Here is a 22,531-nt window from a genome sequence, read left to right on the forward strand (position 1 = left end):
GCTTAGACGTTCAATATCTCGTCAGTATCCCGGCTCGGTCTGCAGTTAGGTACAGAGTTTAAGCTCGCCGTCGACTCCGGAGTAAGCCGTCTTTTCATCCTTTCTATAACCAGCGTAATTCCCTTTTTCCCCACCGTTAGGCAAAACTGAACGTGATTTGGTTGGAAAGAAGTGACGGATTAACGTGGAAATATTGAATATAGTGGAAAATAATAACAACGATAACAACCGAGGCAGTGATATTATATAATTTTATTCAACAAAGTGTAAAAATAACGTCGAGTACGCTGATGGTTGAGGGGATTAAGGACCTTGTTTCACCGTAATGGCATTGTGAGTCGCCGCCTCTGTCTCGCCGAGTATCCAAATTTTACCGAAAGTGAGATTTACAATCCGGAAGTGGCAAGGGTCCTACGGTTCGACGATCTCGAGGAGGCCGCTCGGTCCAGGACTAGAACGGACGAGGCACAGCGAAAAGCGGTGTGGCAGTGTTACTCGGCGAGGATGCTTACACACAGTCATAGCGATGGAGAATTTCCCATATACTCCCAAGGTAAGGTCCGATTCGCTGAGTTTTTCACCACCAAACAGAGGCGTCGGGAAGTCGTTGAGTTGGATAAAAAATTTCGAGACCATTACGCGCATTGTTGAAAGTTTTTTTTTTTTTTTTTTTGTATCTCAAGGGTGATATTTGTTTCGATCAAATTTAACCGCGACAACTTTATTACGTTGATTTATGATGTTGTACCTCCGAATCCACTGTCTCGTGCTCTTCTTCGTTCATTAACGCCGAGCGAGGAAAAGTAAAGAATCTCCAAGAGGAGCTTGGACTGGTGAATCGATGAATTACGGATGTCCCAAAAGGCCGTTAATTTCCGTCAACAGGGTTCCCTCCATCTTTGACGAGGCTTTCGCCGCGCGAGGAGGCTTGATAAACGGCGCAGGGAATCATGCTGCTACACAGAGGCGGCATTCCGTCTCGAGTTGATTAACGCCACCCAGGACCTAATCACATTAATGCGCTCCTCCAGCCCTCGAAGCTTTGAGAACCTGGGCGCACGAATTCGCCAGACAATTTTCGTACACAACTTGTAGAAAGCTCACACGCGCGAATACGGATGTCCGGAATTGTGAACAAGCCTGCCGATGATCGGTAAACTCTCTTTCGTAGTCATAAATCCACTCACCTATGCACGTGATCGAAATTTTTAGTGACATTTCGATTTGTCTACCTGGTCAAGCTCTGTGTCTCTTTACCGCAGTGCAGCTGATTCAAGAATTTTCTAGAGCACGTAATCAGCCCATCGATTTCAAGCCGCTGCCAAAAGCTCGTGATTTTGTCTCATACCATTTCGTTTGCTAAGTCCGAAAACAATCTCCTACAACTCCGAGAAACCAGGGTTGATTGTAGAAGCTCCCGAATATTGGAGTTCGACAACAAGTTTCCATTGAATTTTGAAACCAGTCTGTAGTAAATCAACAGATTTCGACCCGCTTCACTGGAAAAGTTTTTATCCGACGTCTTGACTGCCGTTCTAAAATTGGGGAAGTTCGCTGTGACGAAAAGGTGAAATGATTCAAAGCAGACTCGTTTTTTTTTTTTGAGCTGATTTTACCCCGCGTCCAACGATTAATCCTCAATAATTATAATCACTCGTTAGCTGTGACGAAGAAAAATCTAACTCAAATAAGCCTTGATATTAATATATCGTCGGCACTTGTCGCGGGGATTGATCAGGTATTTTAACTATCGACCCAACTTCCGGCTCGTAAACATCATTAAAGTGCTGTGACTCATTGTCAGTCGAGTAATCGGAGTTGTAAATGATTGCTCGATGCCAGCCCAGTGATTAGAATTTATTAGACTTTGTAATGATGCGCGTGCAGATTGTAGGATGAAAAAAGTGCCCCTCTCGCGGCGTTTTTTGGCATGATTACATACATAAAATAATCTTATCTGTTGGCGAAGCTGCGACAGTATGCGTGCGGTGACATCGTGAGCATCGCGAGACATCGGAAATCTGGACATGGAAACGCTGGGAAAAATCCACACGACGAACTGGATCATCGATCAAGATTGATGCCGAGTGACTCATTGTTAGACCATGCTGGGTTTACGTGCACTGGTTGGTTGGAGGACAACGTGCGCTTTATCACTCGGTGTGTAACGGTACATGATCCATCACGATTTTGTTTCCAACCACTTGGACAACTCGATTTTCATTGTATATTTACAAGTTCGTTCAAACGATGGTTCCAACTCTTTCAGTTCGTTCGCAGAGTTCGTACCTAATTACATCTTCGAATAATAACTATATATTACACACACACACACACACACACACACATATATATATAGGTGCCAAAAAAATATTGTCCTCGTAAAATAAACGTCATTGAGGCGAGATTATACGGTGAAACATATCGTGTTCGTTGTTGATTCGAAACGCGGTTAGAAATATATTACTAAAACGTCCAATAAACCGATCGCAATCAGAAGATGACAGAGGTAACAGCAGCTTATCCGATTTCGAATGTACAATTTTGATCAACACTATATCGTGAATTCTGAGTGCAAAAGACACTCTGTTTGGTCCATTTTCACCTGCCCTTTTCCTCACGGTTTAAATCACTGGAATTTGTCACTTCACCATGAGCACTCGACTCCTTCTTATCCGCTTCTTTCTCCTTATCGGCCACTTGAACCTTCGCGGCGTCTCGGTCCGGTCGCTGGTTTGCGACGTCCTCCGGACAGCCATTCTCGAAAATCCCCTTACACGCTTTGGAAACTCGTTCCCCAAGTGCCGCTGTGAATTTGTGGGCTGAAGTGTCTTTCACGGTTTGCCTCAACCAGCACGTTTCGATGTTCGTCTCGCAGCTTCGGTAGTGTTGTGAGGCTGCGACCTGCACGTCGACGGTGACTTCCTTGTACCCTGAAAAACATGACATTAACGACCTGTCGGTCAGAGCTCTGCTCCATCAGTCTCTCGATTAAACTCACGTTTGTTGAATGCCGAGGCTGTTTTCCTCAGTTCCCAAGTGTGATGGTTTCCCAGCTCGACTGTCTGTCTACTCCGGACGATGTACTTGCTCCGTTCTCTTCCGGGGTTTGCAAACATCGTCCTCGTCGTCTTCGACTGGGTGTACAGCTTCGGTATTTCTGTAAAAATATTTCACCGGTACTTTGGTAGCTAAGCTGACTTTTCGTCGAAACTGTAATTATCTGAATCGCCGGGATACAGCGCGTTGTCATACCTGGCGCCAGCGTCACGGGATCGTCGTCGAACATCAGGTAGAAAAACATGTTTCTGAATAAGAAGGAGGCCTGGTCGTTGAGGGGCAAATGGGGACCGATTGGATCGAGGTACTGCATCATGTCCAGATAGTCCTTGTGTTTTCTGGGCACGATGAACTCGTCGATGTCGACGCTGGCCACGTACATGTAACTTTTGTGGAACGAGCTTCTGTAGAGGCAATCGTTGAGGGCCGCGAATATACCGTCGACTCTGAGATTTTTCTCGAATATGAAGTAGGGTGGTAGATCCCAGGGTAGAATCGTCGCCACGCCGTTGTCTCTGTAGTGTTCGAGCACTTTTCCTACCCTCGATGAGATCGACCGATTGTAGAAGGTGAAGTGACCGACGCCCATCATTCGATAAAATTCAACGAACTCCACCAGGTTCGTAACCCTGTCGAAGTTGTGGTGCAATACGGGAACGCACACAGCCATGAAGTTGGTGGAGAACTCCGCCATCGATATGCCGTTTTCTGGATAGAAAATCGGTACGAACGAATCATTTTTCGGCTCGTAGGAGTCCGTAATATTGCCGGGAGCGATAGTTATCTCGTAGGGCAGATGCTGCTTGGAGTAATACTCCTCGTAGTCCATTTTCGCCGACATTGTCAGATCGCAGAGTACGAAGAAGGCGCTGTAGTACATGTTGAAACCCTCGGATATGGCTACTGGCTTCGTCCGAGTCGCCTTTTTTTTCTTTATCAGAAACGTCTCGCCATCCTCGGTCTGTTTACCTCGGTACTTGTAGAAGCAAGTCACCGGTGGATTGTACCTCGGTAGTATCGCGATGATTCTGACCTGAAAACGAGAGATAAATACCTGTCGCGCATTCCCTCTCCTAACTTGACACCGTCACTGCAAGTAAGAAAAACAAATCACCACCACCACCACCACCATCACCACGACTACCACCACGTACCATCGCCCATGTCGTCTCGTTTCCGATTCCCTCGTGTGACTCTTGCAAAATTTGCTCTGGTCTCGTGTCGAGGTAGGCGGAATATATGTGTCCCTCTTTAACCGACGTTTGCTTCCATCCGGTCGACCCGTTTGTTTTCGGCAGGTATCTCATTTCCAAATCCAGCATGTCACCCAGGGATGATTGCAGGTTGTAGATGCTCGACAGGCTGCTGTTTGTCTGTGCAACACGCATCGTCATCTACTAGCAGTACAATTACTTCCGTTCGCACATGTTACCAGTGTGCAGACGGTTATAACTACTTGGTAAATCGACGTGTAACTGCATATTTATTTACACAAACGTGTATTTATTTGTGAAAATCGACGTCACCTACCTTGGCTACGTGAATCACCAGTCCAACCAGTCCGACAAACAGCCCATAGAAAAAGATGAATTTCAAACGCCGGGAGATGCAGGCCCAGGCGGTAACCTGCGGCTTTTGAAACAGCGGGTGGTACTTCACCATTATGCGATTATTCCGAGTTCTGGACTATTAAACTGTGACGAAATTCAACCCGCAAGTAACGGTCAGAAGTACACTATTCATGCCGCACGATTCACGGCACGCTGCAACTGGCTCGCCTCTAATCTGACCAAAGATTAAATTTTTCTAACTCCTGTCGCTTTCCGAGTTCTTATCAACCCATCGAGCAGATAAAGCCTCTACTCCCCTCTCCAACACTTATAGCTGGACTTTCGTAACGTCCGATCACATATTTTCACCGGGACATTGTCGGATGACATCGAAAGTTATAAATAGGGGCTCACGTTTGTAATATCAAGACGATGATGAGTGCGTAATGACACCGTTGATGACACGTCGTTTTTCTTGCAAAAGCAGGTTGTGATGTACTGTGGAGTCTGCGATCACACGTATCGATCTGGTTATGATGAATTTTAACTTGATAAGCTCTCAGAGTTTGTCTAGCTTGGCGTTTGTTGGTGTCCACAGCAGTATAATATTGCTATGTCGTAACCGACTGATGATTTAATAATCGAAATTAGGTTGCCGATAAGAACGTGTTATACCTGATGTACATACATGCGTAAATTCCCAAGTCATATCTGCCTTCGATCGGGGTATTGCAACTAGCGAATTCCCCGTGCAGTAATTTGGTCGTTAGTTCGTTCAGTAGGTGGATAGGTACCTACGCTTGATTGGAAAGCCTTATCGCCGTTGAAAGACGCGAGGATGATTTACTCGTCGATGGCATGCGGAGACCGATAAACCCGAGGATAATGTCTATTTAGTACTGGGATAGAAAGTTGCTTTGTAATTAACTGTGTGGGATTGCAGATGGCGGTGATGAATAATGGAAGCAATATGCGCCATATCATATATTCACGCAAATCAATCAGATACGAAATCGCGACGCGCATGACAAGAGTCTTTTTTCACGTCCATTCCACCTTCGAACAAATTGACGGTGATGACTCGTATTGTGTTGGATTTGCGCAAATAGGGAATCCGAGCGTGCGACGTGCTCGTCATTTTGGATGTCTTCGTATCAAGCACACGTCCGAACGGCGCGTCAGGTTAACTAATCAATCGGTTCGTCATTCCCAAGCTTGTACGTGCATTTATTGACCTTCGTTGTTCGCTCCGAAGCTCCTCTTCAATCCGGCGACTGTGTGTCACGGTGTGATTGATTGGCCATTCTTATAACCGACGTCGAAACCCCGGCCATATCAGTTCTGAGCACCTTATTAACGACCCTCCGTAAATTTTACTGCCTCGAAATATTCCCTCGAATCTTGATCAAGACCCCGAAAAATCAAGGTTGAATATTCTTTTGAGGAGGGAGTTCCAGTAATCCGGAAATCATGGAGAAGTTCATTTTGACTGCTGTTCAAGCAGAGCCACTGAGCGAAAAGTCAAACTCTTAATTTCAGTACTCTTTACTTTACCAGGATGTATAGATGTAAAGACTCTGCGCTGAACTTGGGGAGCACAATGCCTTGACACAAGCACCCCAAAATTGGCCTGGTAATCTCTTTCGTGAAACGGCGAAAATGTCATTCATTTCAGTGAGAAGTATTTCACCTCTCGAGGGGAGACAACTGCAGAGCAGGATATTTTAATTCGTCTGCCTAAAGTTCATCAGCTCATCGCACCGGCGATCTTGCTGAGGAAAATCATGAGAGGGAAGAACGGCCGCGTAATTAAACTTGTCGAGATTATTTACAACAACGCATCAAGCTGATTATATTCTTTACTCTTTAAATATTTAAAAAAAATTTATTTCTCTGTCTATTTCTCGTTATATTTGTACAAAAATAAGGTTGGACATTCCGTGCATTTTACACACTCTTACGTTGTATCTATATCTAGTTATAACAAATGGGGATACAAATAACGACTAAACAGTACATGGTCATATCAGAAAAGTCAACTACACGTGGGCGAGGATAAGTAATTGCAAAGTTGAGAATCAAATGACCATAAACGATCGGTCTTCGTTACCAGTACTTGTTTCAAACACATCATTCCAAGATCTGAATCACGCGGTGATTCTCTCTATGATTCGAGGCTTGAGATCACTGTTTTTCGTCCGGAAGATGCGTCTTGAAGGCGAAGCCCGGATCTTGGACAACGCCGATCTCGGCGTAATTCGATTGAAAATCGCCGGTGGGCCCGTCGATTTCTTCCGGTTCGTAAGACGGCGTGTTTTCGGGTCCAAGCTCGAAGTCCTGAATGTGGGCACCGTAGTCATTGTAGTCGGCGTTCTCCCCGTTGGCCTTTTTTACTTCCGACCAAGGTCCGTAGAACTTGTGAAGAACAGCGCCGTGCCAGGCGTCGGCTTCCGGGCCTGTCGCATTTCCAGTTGAGCATAATTTACAGCGTGATTGACAAGAATTTGAAATGCGATTAGCGATCGAAGCGAGCCGAGAACTGGCAAACCTCTTCCGATTTTACAGTACATCGAGGACGATTTGTTGCTTACCCAGAGCTCCGTCACGAACGGGCGAAGCCTCGGAGATGCGGACGATCGTCAGGAAGAACAAGGCAATCAGAACAAAGTGATCCGACACTACGAATGACGGGTGCGTCATTGTTCTTGGTCTGTCAACTGCTTTTCTCATGTTCATGAGGAAACTGGTCCCATTCGAGAATCAGCCGAATGTTATATACCTTCGTACCCTCTCGAATATTCCAAATATTGACATTGACTCAGCGCGTGCGAACGGCGGCACGCTAAATTGTGATAACATGATTAGGAAGATTTCGTTTTTGCGAACGTCTAACCGTTTTTACAGCTTCTCTTTCGAGCTCGCAAATTAGCACCCTAATCAGTTATTCTCTGGTCAAATCGTGATGTGTGGGAATAGGAAGAGGATTTATGCCAAACACAACTCAACAAGAATATCTATAAGTAAATATGAAATTTAATTAACAGTGTATTAAATAGCGAATACACACATTTAACGAATATTTACGTGGAAAAACTCATCAGTAGATACGAAGCATTATCGTTGATGACTTGGAAATATTTGTCAATACTGGTTATAAAAATTGAATATAAAAAAAAATAAACAAGCTACAAATATTAAGTAGTAATCGATTAAAAATTGTCATTATATAGATATATATATATGTATAATATAGGTACACAGAGTACAGAATAAATGTCATGCAGCGCAATAACTTAGACGGTATACATTGCAGGGCAGTTGGTATTCATTCGTTATGTTCTTCCCGGTCTTCGGTGATATGAATTAAGCGCGTCGTTTTTCAGCGACCCCAACCAGCTCTGCAATCATTATTTGGTAGTGAAAATTAGTACATCGTTGAATTTATAAATCAGCAGAAGTACTCGGTAATGGTCTACAGCTACTCACCCAGCCGTCTCGTAAAGAGGAACGGAATCCCCGTTGCCATGGTCAGACGATGACGATTTCGCGTAGCCGTCGTCGTCTGCGCCATAATCATCGCCGTCGTCATCTGTCAACGGACGTCGGTACCAATAAGACGGAAAACCGTAATAACGTGAGTCTCTGCCTTTCAAAATCTCCTGACCGTCTAGAAAAAATGTCCATTGACAAGAATAACAGTTTGAAACGTAAGTCGTGCGTATTGAAAATTCGTATTGTTGTTTTTTTTATTGAAACTTCGATTGAAAAGTGGATGTCTGATTTCCTACAGTTGAGGTACCATTTTAACAGGTTAATTCTTACCGCCATTCTCGTAGTCTGGAGCTGGTTTAGCTGTGGCAAAAACGATTATAGCTAGTAGCACAAAGACGGTGAGGTTAGCCATGACTTTAATGCGACGCGTTGAAACGATAAAAATGCGAAATAATTGCAGTTGCTTCGTGAATTCGACCGGGCACGGGATGGTTTTGAAATATACTGAGTTACCGGTAACGGCTGGGACATTTATATACTACCGGTGGTTCGATTCATAAGTTCACTGAAACTTGTTAGCGGAGATTTTCCACCGCAGTCGCGTATATTACATAGTAAATTTATGTCCGCTAATTTGTTTGACCTGCGGTTATATCGGAGATGCTAATAGTTTAAGGAGAATGCGGAACAGTTGACAAACGCCTGCCGAACAATGTCGGCTACCGGGACGCATCTAAACATCTGATGGCTTCGACCAATTGTCGCGCATTCCGGTGCCAAGCGTATTTGCTTGCTTCTCATGCTCGCTTGGCTGAGGAATTAGCGCCTTGTTATTAACGGCCAGATTTCACAGAATTTGATGTTGAATATCATCGTTATTTATACCACCGTATATTCCGAACAATCATTCAAGCGCCGGTCGTGGTGTACAAGAATCAAAGAATCTCTTCACGACAAGGAGCAACGTTGTCAGAAAAGTAAGCGCAGGTTTTGGAAGTATCTGGAAATGTCTTCACCAGCTGCTCCGCGACGAGGCAAACGTACCTTGTAAATCAACGCCATTCGCTGACAATAAAATGATTCTTTATAAAATGTCAGAACTTGGAATCTATCTATTCTGTACGTTAGAACACGGCGTGCACAGCCGGCCATTATCGTTACACTAAATTATAAGGGCTGAAGTACTTACACTTGATAGCCGTTCCACGTGTTTCACTGGCATTTCACTTCCGTTATCAAGATCTCTCGAAGTTACGAACGAGATAACTTTGATTTTCGCATCAATATGGTCGAAGAGACACGTGTTTGAGTCAAAGCGAATGTTATAAGTATTCTTGATGGTGATTATGAAACTCGGAAATACCCGACTCGGAAGCGTTGTAACGTATGTTCAGAATGCGAAAAACGCCTAATTGGGATGGTAAATAACTGGCGGAGCCCCGCCGACAAGGAAACACATTAAGCCAAAGTTTAGCGTGTGAGCCTGGCTATTCAAACCATAAAAAATCACACCTGAACCGCGCGTTGAATCTTCGTGTCGCAGTTGCTTCATACTTATAGCAATATAATATTTAACCAGAGATAAATCCGCAGAGACAGGTGCGAGCGAATATCGAACTTGGCCTCCTTTCATCATCTGCGTTTTGTTCATCTCAACGGTACCGTTAAGACCGAAATAAGTATTGCCAGTTTGCGTCGTGCATTCTTCAACCTGAAAATGATCTCCTTGTCCTCGAGCAACTAAAGCTGTCATCGTACTCATGGGACTTTGAAAACAGTCCGATATTTAAAATTTGTGTAATCTAATTCTCACGAAGAATAACTGGATCTGACAGAACACTAAAGCCATATGTCGAGTTGTTTGTCCACCGAGTCTCGGAGTGGAACGAGGTTGACTGCTGTTTGAATTGCTCGAGCATAGTGTGCATATTGATCGAGTCTACTTGCACGAAGGTAACTTGTACATACCTGAACATTCGAGACAGCCGGAGAAGATTTAAGGGGGGATCTACTACGCTCTGTCGAAAGGTGAGTCCTGCAGTAGCTCTTGGAATCCAGCGGATTCGCCGGTTCGCGAAATCCTTTCGCGGGCGGTGCGGTACCCCAAAATCATTCCAATATGTGTGCGATTCATCGGAATCTGTCCGTAGGGACTATAGAAAATAAACGAAAACTTTTACCCAAAAAATTACATGGAACACCACGAGATCTACTAAAGCATTGGAGTGAATCCCAAACGATCCATTCATCGCTCGGTCGATTCAACCGCATCAGTGTCGATGGTCGAAACAGAGGAGATGGCATCACGCGGCCCGTTTTCGAAACATCTGTCACATCGGCTGGCTACAGCGAGATCCTTGTTACCAAGAGATCGTCGATACTCTATGTTCCGCGAGTGACCATGCAGGCAGGCTTACGGCATTCGTATTCATTATTGAATTATTCGCCTTACAGGGTCGTAAAACGGTGATTTCATATCAATTCGTAATAGCCCTGTGTGTATGTACGTTGGTTGAGGGTAAACTTTTTCCTTTCGATGAACGTTGTATGTCTATAGAAATAAGTGAGCATACATATAGAGTCGTTATTTTTTTTCCACAGAATCTGAGCATTGGTTATTCATGTCGTATATTATGTACGGGCGGAACAAACGCATGCGTTATGTACATGGTGTGGGTAGATGAAAATCGATCAAATCTTAACGGCAGGCGAAGAGAGCCGTTGGTAGAATGCCAAGATCTCGAGGAATTCCTTTCCGCGTCTGTAGCACCAGCAGCAGCTAATGTCGGAGGGATTTTCAATCTCATTTACGTCACGCACGAGTGCGTCGCTATATACCCACAGGGGAATACGCGCACGTATATATAGAGACCCAAGTACGCGCGTATAAGTCATTGACTATTTATGTGTGTTCAGACCTGCGTGTACGATGGGTTGCGAATTTTTTACACAACGGCACTCGGGCGTTCCTTGACAAGGAAGTACTCATCCATCCACGGGGAAATTTCCGGCGAAACGGAGGAAAACGGATGCTGATAGGCGGATGGAAGTCGGAACGGGGTGAAACCGATAACGCGTCGCCCTCCTGGATTATTACGACGACCACGAAGCCCGCGGCCAAAAAGTGAGGAGAGTTACTACATCGGAGCGCCTGGGAAATCATCAGCCCGTTTCTCTCGCTGTCACATTTCAATTCCCACGCGCCACTTCGCGCCGATTGTTCTACCACGTGACCAGCGACTGCCTACTCTCCTAACCCAGTACCACCGGATGCCATGGTTCAAAGTTTTGTCATACGCGTACGTTATGTATCTACGCCCCGGGTGGATTTTTTCCCGCATTCGTGTATTCTCGTTCCTGCAGGAATATCCCACTCATCAAATTCCCTTTACTGTTAACGAAAATATGCCAGATCTGCAGTTTTTCCTTGGTGCGGAAGACATCGGAGGTATCGTGAAAAGGAATCGCCGTCCCCGGAAACAATTACTGGATGCGAAAGGCATGCAAGGTCGGTAATTACGGTTAACGGAACGCGCACATGGACAGCCTTTGACAGGTTGTCAAAGCCGAAGCCGATGCAGTGCAAAGTACATTGTGAAGGTGGGCGTGGCTCGGGAACTTCAACACGGAGCAACCGTGAACATGACTCCTTTACTCACTGCCGGAAGGAATTGAAAGACGTTTCAGTGGGTATCTCGATCTGTGCACTCTGCACTTGGTGACTTGAGACATTTCAATTAGACACCGTGGTTGACTCGGATAGGCTTGGATCCAAAGCACATTGCCTTTGCTCGAGCGTTTCAGTTCATGGATTAATATGTGAAAACTACGTTCGCTTTCTCTTGACTGGGGCAAACATTACAAATCCCTTCAAAATTATACTGTAAGAATTCGTAAGTACCTAGGCGTTGCAAAGTAACTGGAAAGTATCTCAAGAACTTTATGAACGCTCGTACCCGGGGCTACAAAAGTTTCAACATATTTCTGTGCGTTGAATGGAAACTTCTGAACTCGTGTCGCCTGAATTTTGATTCGTGAATTATACTCGTACGTACAAACGAGCTTAATTTGCCACAAGTCACCTCTACCGTTACCAAATGTAATCAAGAAACTCGCGATTCTTTAATGTCAAGTGACGATCTGACGTTGTTACACCAAAAAGCACCCACTCCAAAGAAAAATCAGCACACCAGTGCCATTGACGCAAAATTAGATAGATTGAAAACACGGAGGTGTGAACCATCGGATAATCGTCAGGAGGTCAGGTCTTGGTTTGGAAGGTGGTTAACGGTGCGTGACAGTGTCCAACGGTGTGAACGCAAGGGTGTAGGCACAATCATGCCGGGTGATCAGACGACAAAGGAGAGCTCGGAGCTCCGCGGGGATCCGTAAGGGTGGGTAACCGCCTGTTGGCGGCTCGACGGTATGGCGCCCACACCCATCATGCCAAACAGAAGGGGAACCTACCTACCGTCGTTCGCTGTTGCACGTATACCGGGAAAATGCGCCTTGGGGCAGTAGCGGGTGCGGAGGGTGAAGGGGAAGCGAAGCCCGGCAAGGTGTGTCACCGACAACGACAGAGTCGCAGTCGACACGCGCGGCGATCGCCTCCCGCTGCCGGAGAGGATGATAAATAAGGTGAATCGCGAATCGGTTCTTGGTGTGAAGTCATTTCTGAGAGGCTGGAACGTCAGCGGAATCGGATTCGGTCGCTTCGGCCAATCCTGAGAGTGGCCGTAACGAGGAGTGAGGACTTGAAGAACTCGAGGGATCAGACGTCTATTATTCCGTTCTCGTCGAGGCGCTGATCGGCTTCCAGAGACTTCCGTTAATGTTATTACCGGCAATTATACATCGATTAACGTGATAATTTTAGCGCGATGTGTGCCGAGACCAGACCATAGATAATTCCCGTTCACCTTCCGAGCCACGTGAGGTCAAACGTGAGCCACATCATCGGCGAAATTGAGCATCATGTTCTTAAGAGGATTGGGTGCTGGGGGTCGGGGTGTTGTTGGTTGTGAGTGTACCAGGAAACCGAAGTGCGGAGCAGTGAATACGCCCGGTGATCTGAAGATTAAGTCACGTCGAGCTGGTATCTGTTTGCAGATTAATAACGCACACACCGATACGCAATCTTTCTGGTTGCAAGATAACACGAGACCAGCCTAACCGTGTCCCCGAAGGTCTATCGAGTCTACTGTTTCAAGTGATTTTTCGGCAGTGGCACTACGCGCCTAATCCACTCCGCGTTTCTTCAGTTGCGTAATGCACGCTCACCGCGATTTTCATCGCGAAATTTTGCACACGTAACTATCGGCACCGAGCGGTTCCTCTCGTCGATGATCGGCGCGTAATATTTTAATGAAGCCAAACGAAAGTGCCTCGAGTCGCCTGGGGTCATAGTGGTTCTCCGAATTCATTCGGGATACTGGTCTCAGTTCTTAACGAGTGATTCTCGCGCGCGCGATCATCGCTGGCTCGGTTCAGCGACTTTTGGATATTTGGATTACCGCCATGACTGCGAGGACGGGGAGCTTCTGGAGGATTGGAACCTTCAACGATCAAGGTATGCTTTACTTCACAGTGCAGTGCCGGGCAAGTTGCCGACTTACTATGCTTCGACGATCGTCGACCGCTGGCAGTTGTTCAATCGTGAAAAGGCAAATAAACGATGAAACCACGTAGCACCGATGCATAATGATGGTAAACAGTAATTGCAACCAACTCATCCATAACAAACAGGACCGCGCGTGTACTTATTAGCTCGTTAAGCTGCAGCGGTGGTGCTTCGCGGTTTCCAGACACCTAGAGGCGGGTCGATAGATTATCTCGAAACTAGAAAGAAAGGATTGGAGACGTACTTAAGAATTGAGTCTCTTTGACGCTGCGGTGATGGAGCTAGGTTTCTCATCACGGCAGAATTTCAAGCCCGACATTGAAACTTCTGAAACTCACGTCGTAAACATTTCGCAAACCATTATGAAACAACGTTGAAGTGATGTAATGAGCAGATTTAAACAGTGCTTTCAAAAATTAAATTTGTCTTTGTTGAAAAACGAATTGGCAATCCTTGGAAAGTTATTCAATCTCGTGAGCAGGATGAAACTCGTAAAACGTATCGCAGAGTAAGAAGGAATTCTATCTCCCGGTGAATTTTCACTGTTTGAATTGAGAATTTTGCCACTTAGGAATCACAATTTCGCCTGAATATCGTACTTTGACGTTTATCTTCCCTGCATCTGGTGTCGAGAAATTACTCCTGACGATATCAAAGCAGATATTTCGACGGGTTACAACATAACTACAAAGATGTTTCGCGGATTGGCACCTTTGCGAATAAGTGCCTCCGTAAACTGACTTGAAAATCCGTTCAACCAATGTCGCACATCATTAATCCTGCAAGAAATCTTTTCATCTCGGGCACAGGACGATACGCGAAGAGTTGAATTCTGCGGAGTGAAATCGATGCCCGAGATCTTCCTCGATCGTGTTTTTCATGCGTCGCAAAGTCGCTTCTATGTCGCTCCTGTCGTTGCTGCAACTTCTTCCCCACTTCCAGAATATTTCGGTAGAGTGAATTTCCTTGTGAAAAATTCCTCCATTTCAACTTTTCTCTTCTACTGCATGAAGTATCGTCTTTAGTTACGTGATAAATGTCTCACGGAATTCTATAAGAGACTGAATATCTGCGCGAAAGTGATTTTGACCGGATGATCTTCTTAAGCTTGGGTTATCTATGAAGGATTTATACCACAGGGTCCAGATATCCGGAAGACCGCAAAACTGATCTTTCTGCTAAATATTTAAGGATCATTTAATCCGATTAAACTACGTATATATCGTTTCAGTTTTTGCTGGTCGTAAAAAAAATTTCCAGGTGATGAACCGTTTTACGCGAAGACTGTAGAGCTTACAAGTTGCGAAACGATTAAGAAGGGAGAATACGTTGTCTGTATCTTTTTTGATCTTGTTGAGTATTTCGAATGCGCTGGGATGGGTTGTGTCTGTCTCAGATTTCTCGAAGGGATAGGAGGCCGTGCTTCGTTCAACGTGAATTAAAATTGCATCTACCACCTTGATCCAAGCAATTGGCCGAACCACGGAGAGTGTGTCTGAAGGAATTGGAAAAAACAAAAGACCGAAAACTGACACTTCAATTTGTACTAAATTAATACAAATTGGGTGGCACGAAACACGGATGCGGATTGAAAACGGTAAAATCTAATCCAGAACCAACCAATATTCATCCGTCAGACTGCAAAGTTCGGAGCTTTTGAACTTTCCACTATGCCCGACCGAAGTCAGCGGTGCGAAATGAAAATGACTCCATCCTCTTTTGGGTGGCTCGTTGATCGCGGAAGAGCGTAAACACCCCCGGAGCTTGGAATCGATTGATTTTACCGTCGAGAAAAAGGCGGTATGAAGAGGGTGGCTTAAGGGGAGAATCACGGAGCCAAGTTACGTGCACCAAGAGGCCGCAGGGCGCCCGAGAGTCGAGCGAGTAGCAACCGAAAAGCCATTTTCCGCAGTCGAACGAGTACACAGGTTACATAACAAGGCGAGGATCGTCCCTCCCTCCGCCGCCTCGTCAGCGTCTCTACCGAAGTGCCTCGCTCTCTTCATTGTATTTACTTGGAGAGGACATTGTCTCGAGGAATCCCCCGGGTCTTTGAAAATAACGGGGTTTGCTGTATTGGTCTGCTCGATTGAGGGTGTGGGCACTTAGCGTCAACTTTTTATGCAGTTGTGGAACAGTTCGATCATTCCATTCCATCAATTTTCACTTATCAGTTTCACTTACTCAGGGTGTCGAGACCAGAATGAATAAACAGCAACCAGCAATGAAACAAACTGCAGGAAAGTTTGCCTTGACAGTTTGGTTTTAACATGGCGAATCATTCGCTGGTGCATGCACCAACTTTTGTGTCCGTCTTCCTCTTGTGGCGGGCAAAAAATTTCGAGGTTTCAAGCTGGGTGAAGGTCTGAACGGGGAAAAAGGCTGAAGGAGACATATGATGATAGTGAAATGAGGATCGTGGATCGGGTGGTCGAGCTTTCCACACGCGGAAAGCTACCGACCGACACGCAAGGTCCCAAGCTGGTCGTTTGTCACCGAGCGCCAGCGGCGGAGAACCTGCCAAACCCAACCGCGACATCGCGTTGTATAATATGCTGATGCGGTCGAAGCATTCATCTTCATCTCCGGGGGGAGCGTGACCTTCCATGAAGCTGTGGTTGAACATCACGTTCCGATCGAAGAACCACCGTAACCAGTTCGATTCTTGCCACATCTTGGTTCAACGCGGTCGGAAAGCGGCGCGAAGTCGGACTCTGGTTCGATGCGACGAGTCGGATCCCACGTGCATCTGGAGTCAGCCATGCTTCGGCATCTTTGCACAGTGCGCCGGTTGTCCGGTTCTCTCTCGGCTTCTTCGAGAATAAGATAGTCTTTCAGGATCTCGCCCGCCTTCTCTAACCCAGCTCGTACTTCTTGTTACAATGATTCCATTATGCTCTCGTGATAAGGTAAAGCAAGTCTGGTTATAATTACGCCAAGTGCTGTGAGCGGCTTACTTGGCTTCACTTTTACGCTTGAATTCAGTAACGTTCTGATTATATTCTATGGTTATACGCTGTAAAGCTTTGAGTCGAGAGCTTGGGACCAGGCGAAAGCTCCACACTCTTCACACGCGTCAAACTGTTTCATTGAAAGCTCTGCCGTAAGATACCGCGTCGGATTTTATGGCTTGTTCTGTCAACATGCATGTTCGTTTGAGTCGCAGTCGACATAAAGATCGATCTAGTTCTCTAAAAAAATACAAATCATACCGAGAGGTTAATCACTCGTGAAATCTGCTGGTGTATACTTTTCCGAATATCTTGTGAGATCTTTTGAAATCTTTTGGAATCATCTTAAATTTTCCTTCGAAACAGTCTTTTGAAATTCCATGAAATCCTCGAAACCTTTCGATATCTTTCGAAATCCCTGAAGTCTTCCGAAACCTTTGTAATCCTGAAATCAGGTGTACATAAAAATCGATGAGTGATCAACCCCTCGAATCATACTTTTTCGGCACAGTTTTCACCGCAGCAGTTTTTGCCATGAACTTTGTTCGAATCGCGGGTGAAGTTTGGCTTGCGCCCGCTGTATCAGGGAGCAGAAATCCAGCCTTGACGAAGATCAGGTTTGAAAATTGATGGCCCCGAGTACCTCGTGGTTAATTCACCATGCTGTATCGATCCTCGCCGGCCGCAGGATCCCGGAATCTTTCCTTCGTTAGTGATTCGTTAAATAATAGAGATGTGCGTGCGCTTGGTGAGTCGGAAACGTGGGTTTTACCCTCCTGGAAATAGATCTCTCTTCCACAATAAATATCCCGTTGATAATAACAGTCTTGCCTTGGTTTATCTCTGTTGCCTATTTAATGAAAGGTGAATGAAAAATTGCCGGCATGCGATCCTCGCAGAATTTCACACAGATATTCGATTCAACTTTTTTCTCTTCTTCTATGTTCCAGGTAAGGACTATTCACTCTATGTACCTACATTACAGTCGAGCGCTTCGTGTACTCGGAAAAACTCGGTGAAAGAACTCGCGGAGTCTGAATGATAAACTCATCTCTTTGCGCCGTGTTTTAACTAGGAACAAAGAAAGGTAAGGTAAACTACAGGAAGTTTGGTTCGAGTGAATCTTTGCATTGCGCATAACTCTAGTTGAACGTTATATATATTTATATATATCCTCCGGTACTTGAAACCTTGGCTGTATTTTGTTGGAGCATTTTTCACTATGTCTATCCTAATTCGGTTGGTTTGATGAGGACGTTTTTCGAACTTATTTCCGAAGGTTTAAACTTTCGTCTACACCTTGAAGATTTCGACACGTGCAATTAATGTTTCGGTCTGTGCTTTGAGCAATAAAATTATACACTCGATAGTCTCGGAATGATTTGAAGTGATGATGTCTGTTACTTTCTCTCTCGCATTCAGAATAATCATCGCGTGAGTGTATAAAAATTGCAAGAAACATTTCATCGCTGAAATGAAGAAAAATACAAGAAAGGAAGAGTAAAACTCAGGGCGAGAAGATAAATGAACCAAAGTTTTTATCAAATTTTGATGGCGACATGATACGCCGAAACGTCCGAACGGGTGAGAGAACCAAGGACCCTCGGTGTAGTCCAACTTCCGGAGTTGGCCTATAGTTTGAGAATTGAAGGGATAAACTTTTTCGCCATTTTCTTCGACATCTGCAGCAGCTCAAACGTCATTTTACCATCCTGGTGGAAAACTCGTCCCCTACATTTATTGGATTTAGGGTATCGGCTTTTCACGTCCCGCACGCTTTTGTACAACAGCTGGCACAATAGGCGAGCCTCTATCTCATCCGCGAGTGTATTTCCTCCGATTTCTCCGCCTGCAGTTTCCCGGCAGCTCGACGTTGCACCGCAGCTGATACACACCTACCGCATGCAGCCAGCGAGCTTCGAAAGTCTTTATCGTCCTTTCGGCCCATTCAGGAAAACACGATTTGCATATCGCGCGACAGTTTCGTAGTTTTTCGCAACGTCAACTTTTCCCCCGGTCGCTCTGCCGCCGTTCCAAAATTCGGCGCGAAAACTCACCGCCGAATACAGGGATTTATCATGTATATAAAGTATAACGGTTATCCGGAATAATAAGGTCGTAGGTATGCATGGCTCTTTTTTACAGCGCGAGCGGTTTATTATATGTATGTATGTATATGAATAAAAACAGAATGATTTTTCATTCCCCGGAGATAAGTTATCATCGTGGGCGGCGCGCTCATGCCGAGGGTAAAAAATTCGACGCTACGGCACTTTTTTTTTCATCTGCACGTTACACATTATCGTACCCTGATGCACGGTGTGCAATAAATACTATAACTCGCTGGAAGTTAATAGATATACTAATACTGTGAAATGTACGAACGAAACCGTAAATTATGGTTTATCTGAAAGGGAGGCGCTCTAATTGTTTCTCTCTCAAATTCTCACTGTCAGCGAAGATTTCGCCAGACTTAATCACCTATCGCTGCAGCATTAGAATGGTCCTTATTTAGGGTGCTGACGAATCCCCCCCAAATTAACTTCAAATAATTCAAAAACAATTTTGTCAGATTTTGTCACCAAAGTTTCTTGTGGAAATAACATGTGAAGAACTTCTTGTCTCAGTATATATTGTATTGTAAGAGTAATAACGTTCCAAAAAATCTGTAACTGCGAGGTTTCAGTGAGAATTAGTGCTATTATCTGGAAGAAAATTCACATTATCAAACCAGGCAATCTACACGAATTGCACTTCCTCTAAATACAAAAAAAGGCTGATTTCTAGGGTCTGCAATTCGTCTATATTCTCTGATATGATGTATATTTTTTTTCAGATAGTTAAAACCTCGTAGTTGCTGATTTTTTGGAATATTATTATTTTTACCTTGTTATTGACGCAAGAAAAAATCTGAAAAAATTAGGCAATTGTTGTTTAATTATTTGAAGCTGATTTGGGGAGGCGCAGTGGAAAAAAAGTGGAAAAAAAGGACACCCTAAGTAAGGACCACCCTACTGCAGCATGTTGAAGCGAGATATAGATCAGCGAAAAAATGCCTGCAGGCAAGTCCGTCGGTACGGAAAGATAGGATAGAACAGTTTGGAGACAGCTAATTAGCCGATTGTATCCCGAGTGAAATCAGTAGGACATTTTCTCTTCCCGGAAAGACAAACCAAGTGATTATCTTTCGCCCGTCTCGTATCTCCGAGATTGTCTTCTGCAGACGGTTTTCCAAGTTTTTCTAATACCGCTTTTAAATCGGCCCTTCAACCGACTATACACGTCGGTTGGTTTCACGAAGGTGGAAAGGAATTTGAGAATGGTGAAAAGTGATTTTGCGGGTCCTCGAATTCCTCGCGATATGACAAATTTTCGGTACCAATTTCCACCGACTTTCCAGACTCGACAATAAAGATCGGGACGTAAGCATATTTTTTCATAGGTTATAAACTTGGAGGCAACTAATTTCGCGAGTCCGATATCATTGCCGTTATTCTTGCCGCAGTAAAAAAGAGCAATTATAAAACAGTCCAAACTTTTGGTTTCATGTAAACCTGAGATATTACACGTATAAATAAACGAAAACGAAGCAGGTAATTTAAGATTCTACGATATTGTTTAAACAAGTACATAGTTAAATATCCTCGAATCGCACATCGCTCGATATCCCTATTTTCTTTTCAAGACTGTGTCCCGCTTTGTTTCTAATTTTATTTTTCTCGCCGGAGATGAAACGCGCTCTATACGAGACTCGGAAACATTGTCCGGGCGTTTATGGGATCCAGGCTATTATTTCAGGCCCCGGTACCGTAAACGAGGGTCGACCTTCGCCCTCATTTTTTTTTTTTGTTTTTTTTTATTTCTTTAAGACGCGTTACGCATCGCAGCAGCGAGAGATTCTTAATCGCGGTAAAGATCTGATGGCGTCTGGGGAGGGATGGGAAAAACATCGCGCGAGATTGTTTTCTTCTCTTAAAACTAATCGGCGTTACTGTAACGCGCAGAGATTAATCGGCGTTCAGCCGGGTGTTTCACATGCGTAAGCCATTAAACCGAGTGATTGAAGCCTCCGTGCCTAAAGCCCTAATATCTCACGTCGAACTTACAAGCATCGAATAAAAATTTCACCCGTAACGGAGAGACTTTTAATAATCCGTGATAACCGGCGCCGGATCAACGAATCGACATTTTTACGAGATTTTTCTCTTTATGACTCCGCCGTTATATCGTAACAGCGAATTATTTTATATATCGTAACTCTGTGGAGGTACGTGGTGGCCGATTGCCAAAAACTGGCCAGATTGCCTGCCATATTTTTTTTTTTTTTTTCAAACGGGATACGTGTGGTCCACCATTATCCAAGGGCAGGTCTCTTCGGACATCGGAACAAGTGAAACTCCTTCCATAACACTGGTTAGTAAAAACTCACTTTTTGTCTGCAACGTGAAAAGTTTGAACTGATTGTGTTAGGAAGAAGGTTTAGTATGATAAAATTGATGTTAGAATATTTTATATACGAGTAGTTTTATGGTAATATGATTTTTTTAGTTTTTCCGAAAAATACAGTTCTTACGAACGAAAATGAGGTTATGTATATTGTTACGGCACACCGGTCGAAAAAATTTTGTAACAAGGAAGGTGCTTACTAATTTTAAAATACCCATCTAGCCTCGGTATAAAACCATATTTATTTTCATTCGATCATGTCTAGTTTTTGCGTTGCATCTACTACCGGTAAAATTCAACGTTCATCGTTTTGACTTACCTTTTTTGATTCGGGGTGTTTTGTTATTTATTGAAACTAATCAACTGGTATTTACAGTAAATAACAAAACACCACGAATCAGGAAAAGGTAAGTCAAAACTATAATCATTCAACATTAACGGTAGTAGCTGCCACCTAAAAACCAGAGCTGATAGAATCAAAATAAATATGTTTTTATAACGAGCGGAGATTACAGGTATTTTAAAAATTCACAAGCATCTTCCTTGTCACGAAATTTTGCTGAGTAGTGTAATTCGTCTGTCCGAATTCCGTAAATATCTTTTAATTATACAGAGTGATGCCTACTTTATGAACTTGGCTAATGCATCGTTTCAGAGTCTCCTTCTCATCCCCTTTTTCCCCCACGACGTAACTTTCGCTTCAAACTTCCCGGCCCACTTTTTTTCTCTCTCTTTTTGCTGATATCTCTGCTGACGAGGAAATAATTTATCGGAAAAACTGTATAACCGACTTCCACCCTTCCCGCGATTAGGATTATATAAATGAAGCCAGAGGGTGATGATGATGATGATGTAGTTTCTGGCTAATGGACGTCACTGCACGAAAGAAGATTCGTAACAACCATCGAGGGGGCGACTGATTGATTGATCGATCCTCCTATTCGTACGTTCGTTCATTCATTCGTTAATTCATTCATTCGTTCGTTCGACGATAATCTAATAACCGTAGGTACCTGCACATTAAATTTGCTGATAAAAGCCAAAGCCGACGATCGTTCGGTGCGATTTGGGTATAATAATAATAATAATGATGATGTTGATGGTGAACGGCAAGGAATGAAGAGCTGAACGAAAAGAGGGGAAATTAATTAAACGTATAGGTATAGAAGCCGGGAGTAAGCAGCGATAAGAAAAGTGTGAAAAGAGTTTTTTCGCCTTGATGGTTATCCGGATCGTATTTGGATCCCAACCCAGCACCAGCAGCAGTATTATCAGTGTACCGACATCAGCGACAAGCCGGAAGTGATAAATTAATGCCTTAATAAGAGGACGGCGATCTCGTCGTTACGTTATCCTCGGGCTTCCGTTTTCACAATTTAATTTCCTATATATATATACGCACCGTCATTCGA

The 22,531-nt window shown here is 44.3% G+C and overlaps 3 protein-coding genes across 6 annotated transcripts in view; 1 reads left to right on the forward strand and 2 right to left on the reverse strand.

Annotated features, from left to right (window-relative positions):
- The window catches only part of LOC124305937 (phosphatase and actin regulator 1-like), a 155,740-nt gene that overhangs the window by 10,458 nt on the left and 122,751 nt on the right, over positions 1–22,531 (forward strand). The window lies entirely within an intron of this gene.
- Positions 234–5,002, reverse strand: LOC124305940 (uncharacterized). The gene is made up of 5 exons (XM_046765978.1): positions 4,591–5,002; positions 4,215–4,433; positions 3,256–4,093; positions 3,002–3,160; positions 234–2,933 (listed from the first exon to the last, which is right to left on the reverse strand). Exons 1-5 carry the CDS (start codon positions 4,720–4,722, stop codon positions 2,602–2,604), a joined length of 1,680 nt encoding a protein of 559 aa, XP_046621934.1. The 5' UTR covers positions 4,723–5,002; the 3' UTR covers positions 234–2,601.
- Positions 6,494–7,343, reverse strand: LOC124305943 (uncharacterized). The gene is made up of 2 exons (XM_046765984.1): positions 7,202–7,343; positions 6,494–7,066 (listed from the first exon to the last, which is right to left on the reverse strand). Exons 1-2 carry the CDS (start codon positions 7,338–7,340, stop codon positions 6,795–6,797), a joined length of 411 nt encoding a protein of 136 aa, XP_046621940.1. The 5' UTR covers positions 7,341–7,343; the 3' UTR covers positions 6,494–6,794.

The sequence above is a fragment of the Neodiprion virginianus genome, chromosome 5 (assembly GCF_021901495.1).
Source record: "Neodiprion virginianus isolate iyNeoVirg1 chromosome 5, iyNeoVirg1.1, whole genome shotgun sequence".
Classification (NCBI taxonomy): Eukaryota; Metazoa; Arthropoda; class Insecta; order Hymenoptera; family Diprionidae; genus Neodiprion; species Neodiprion virginianus.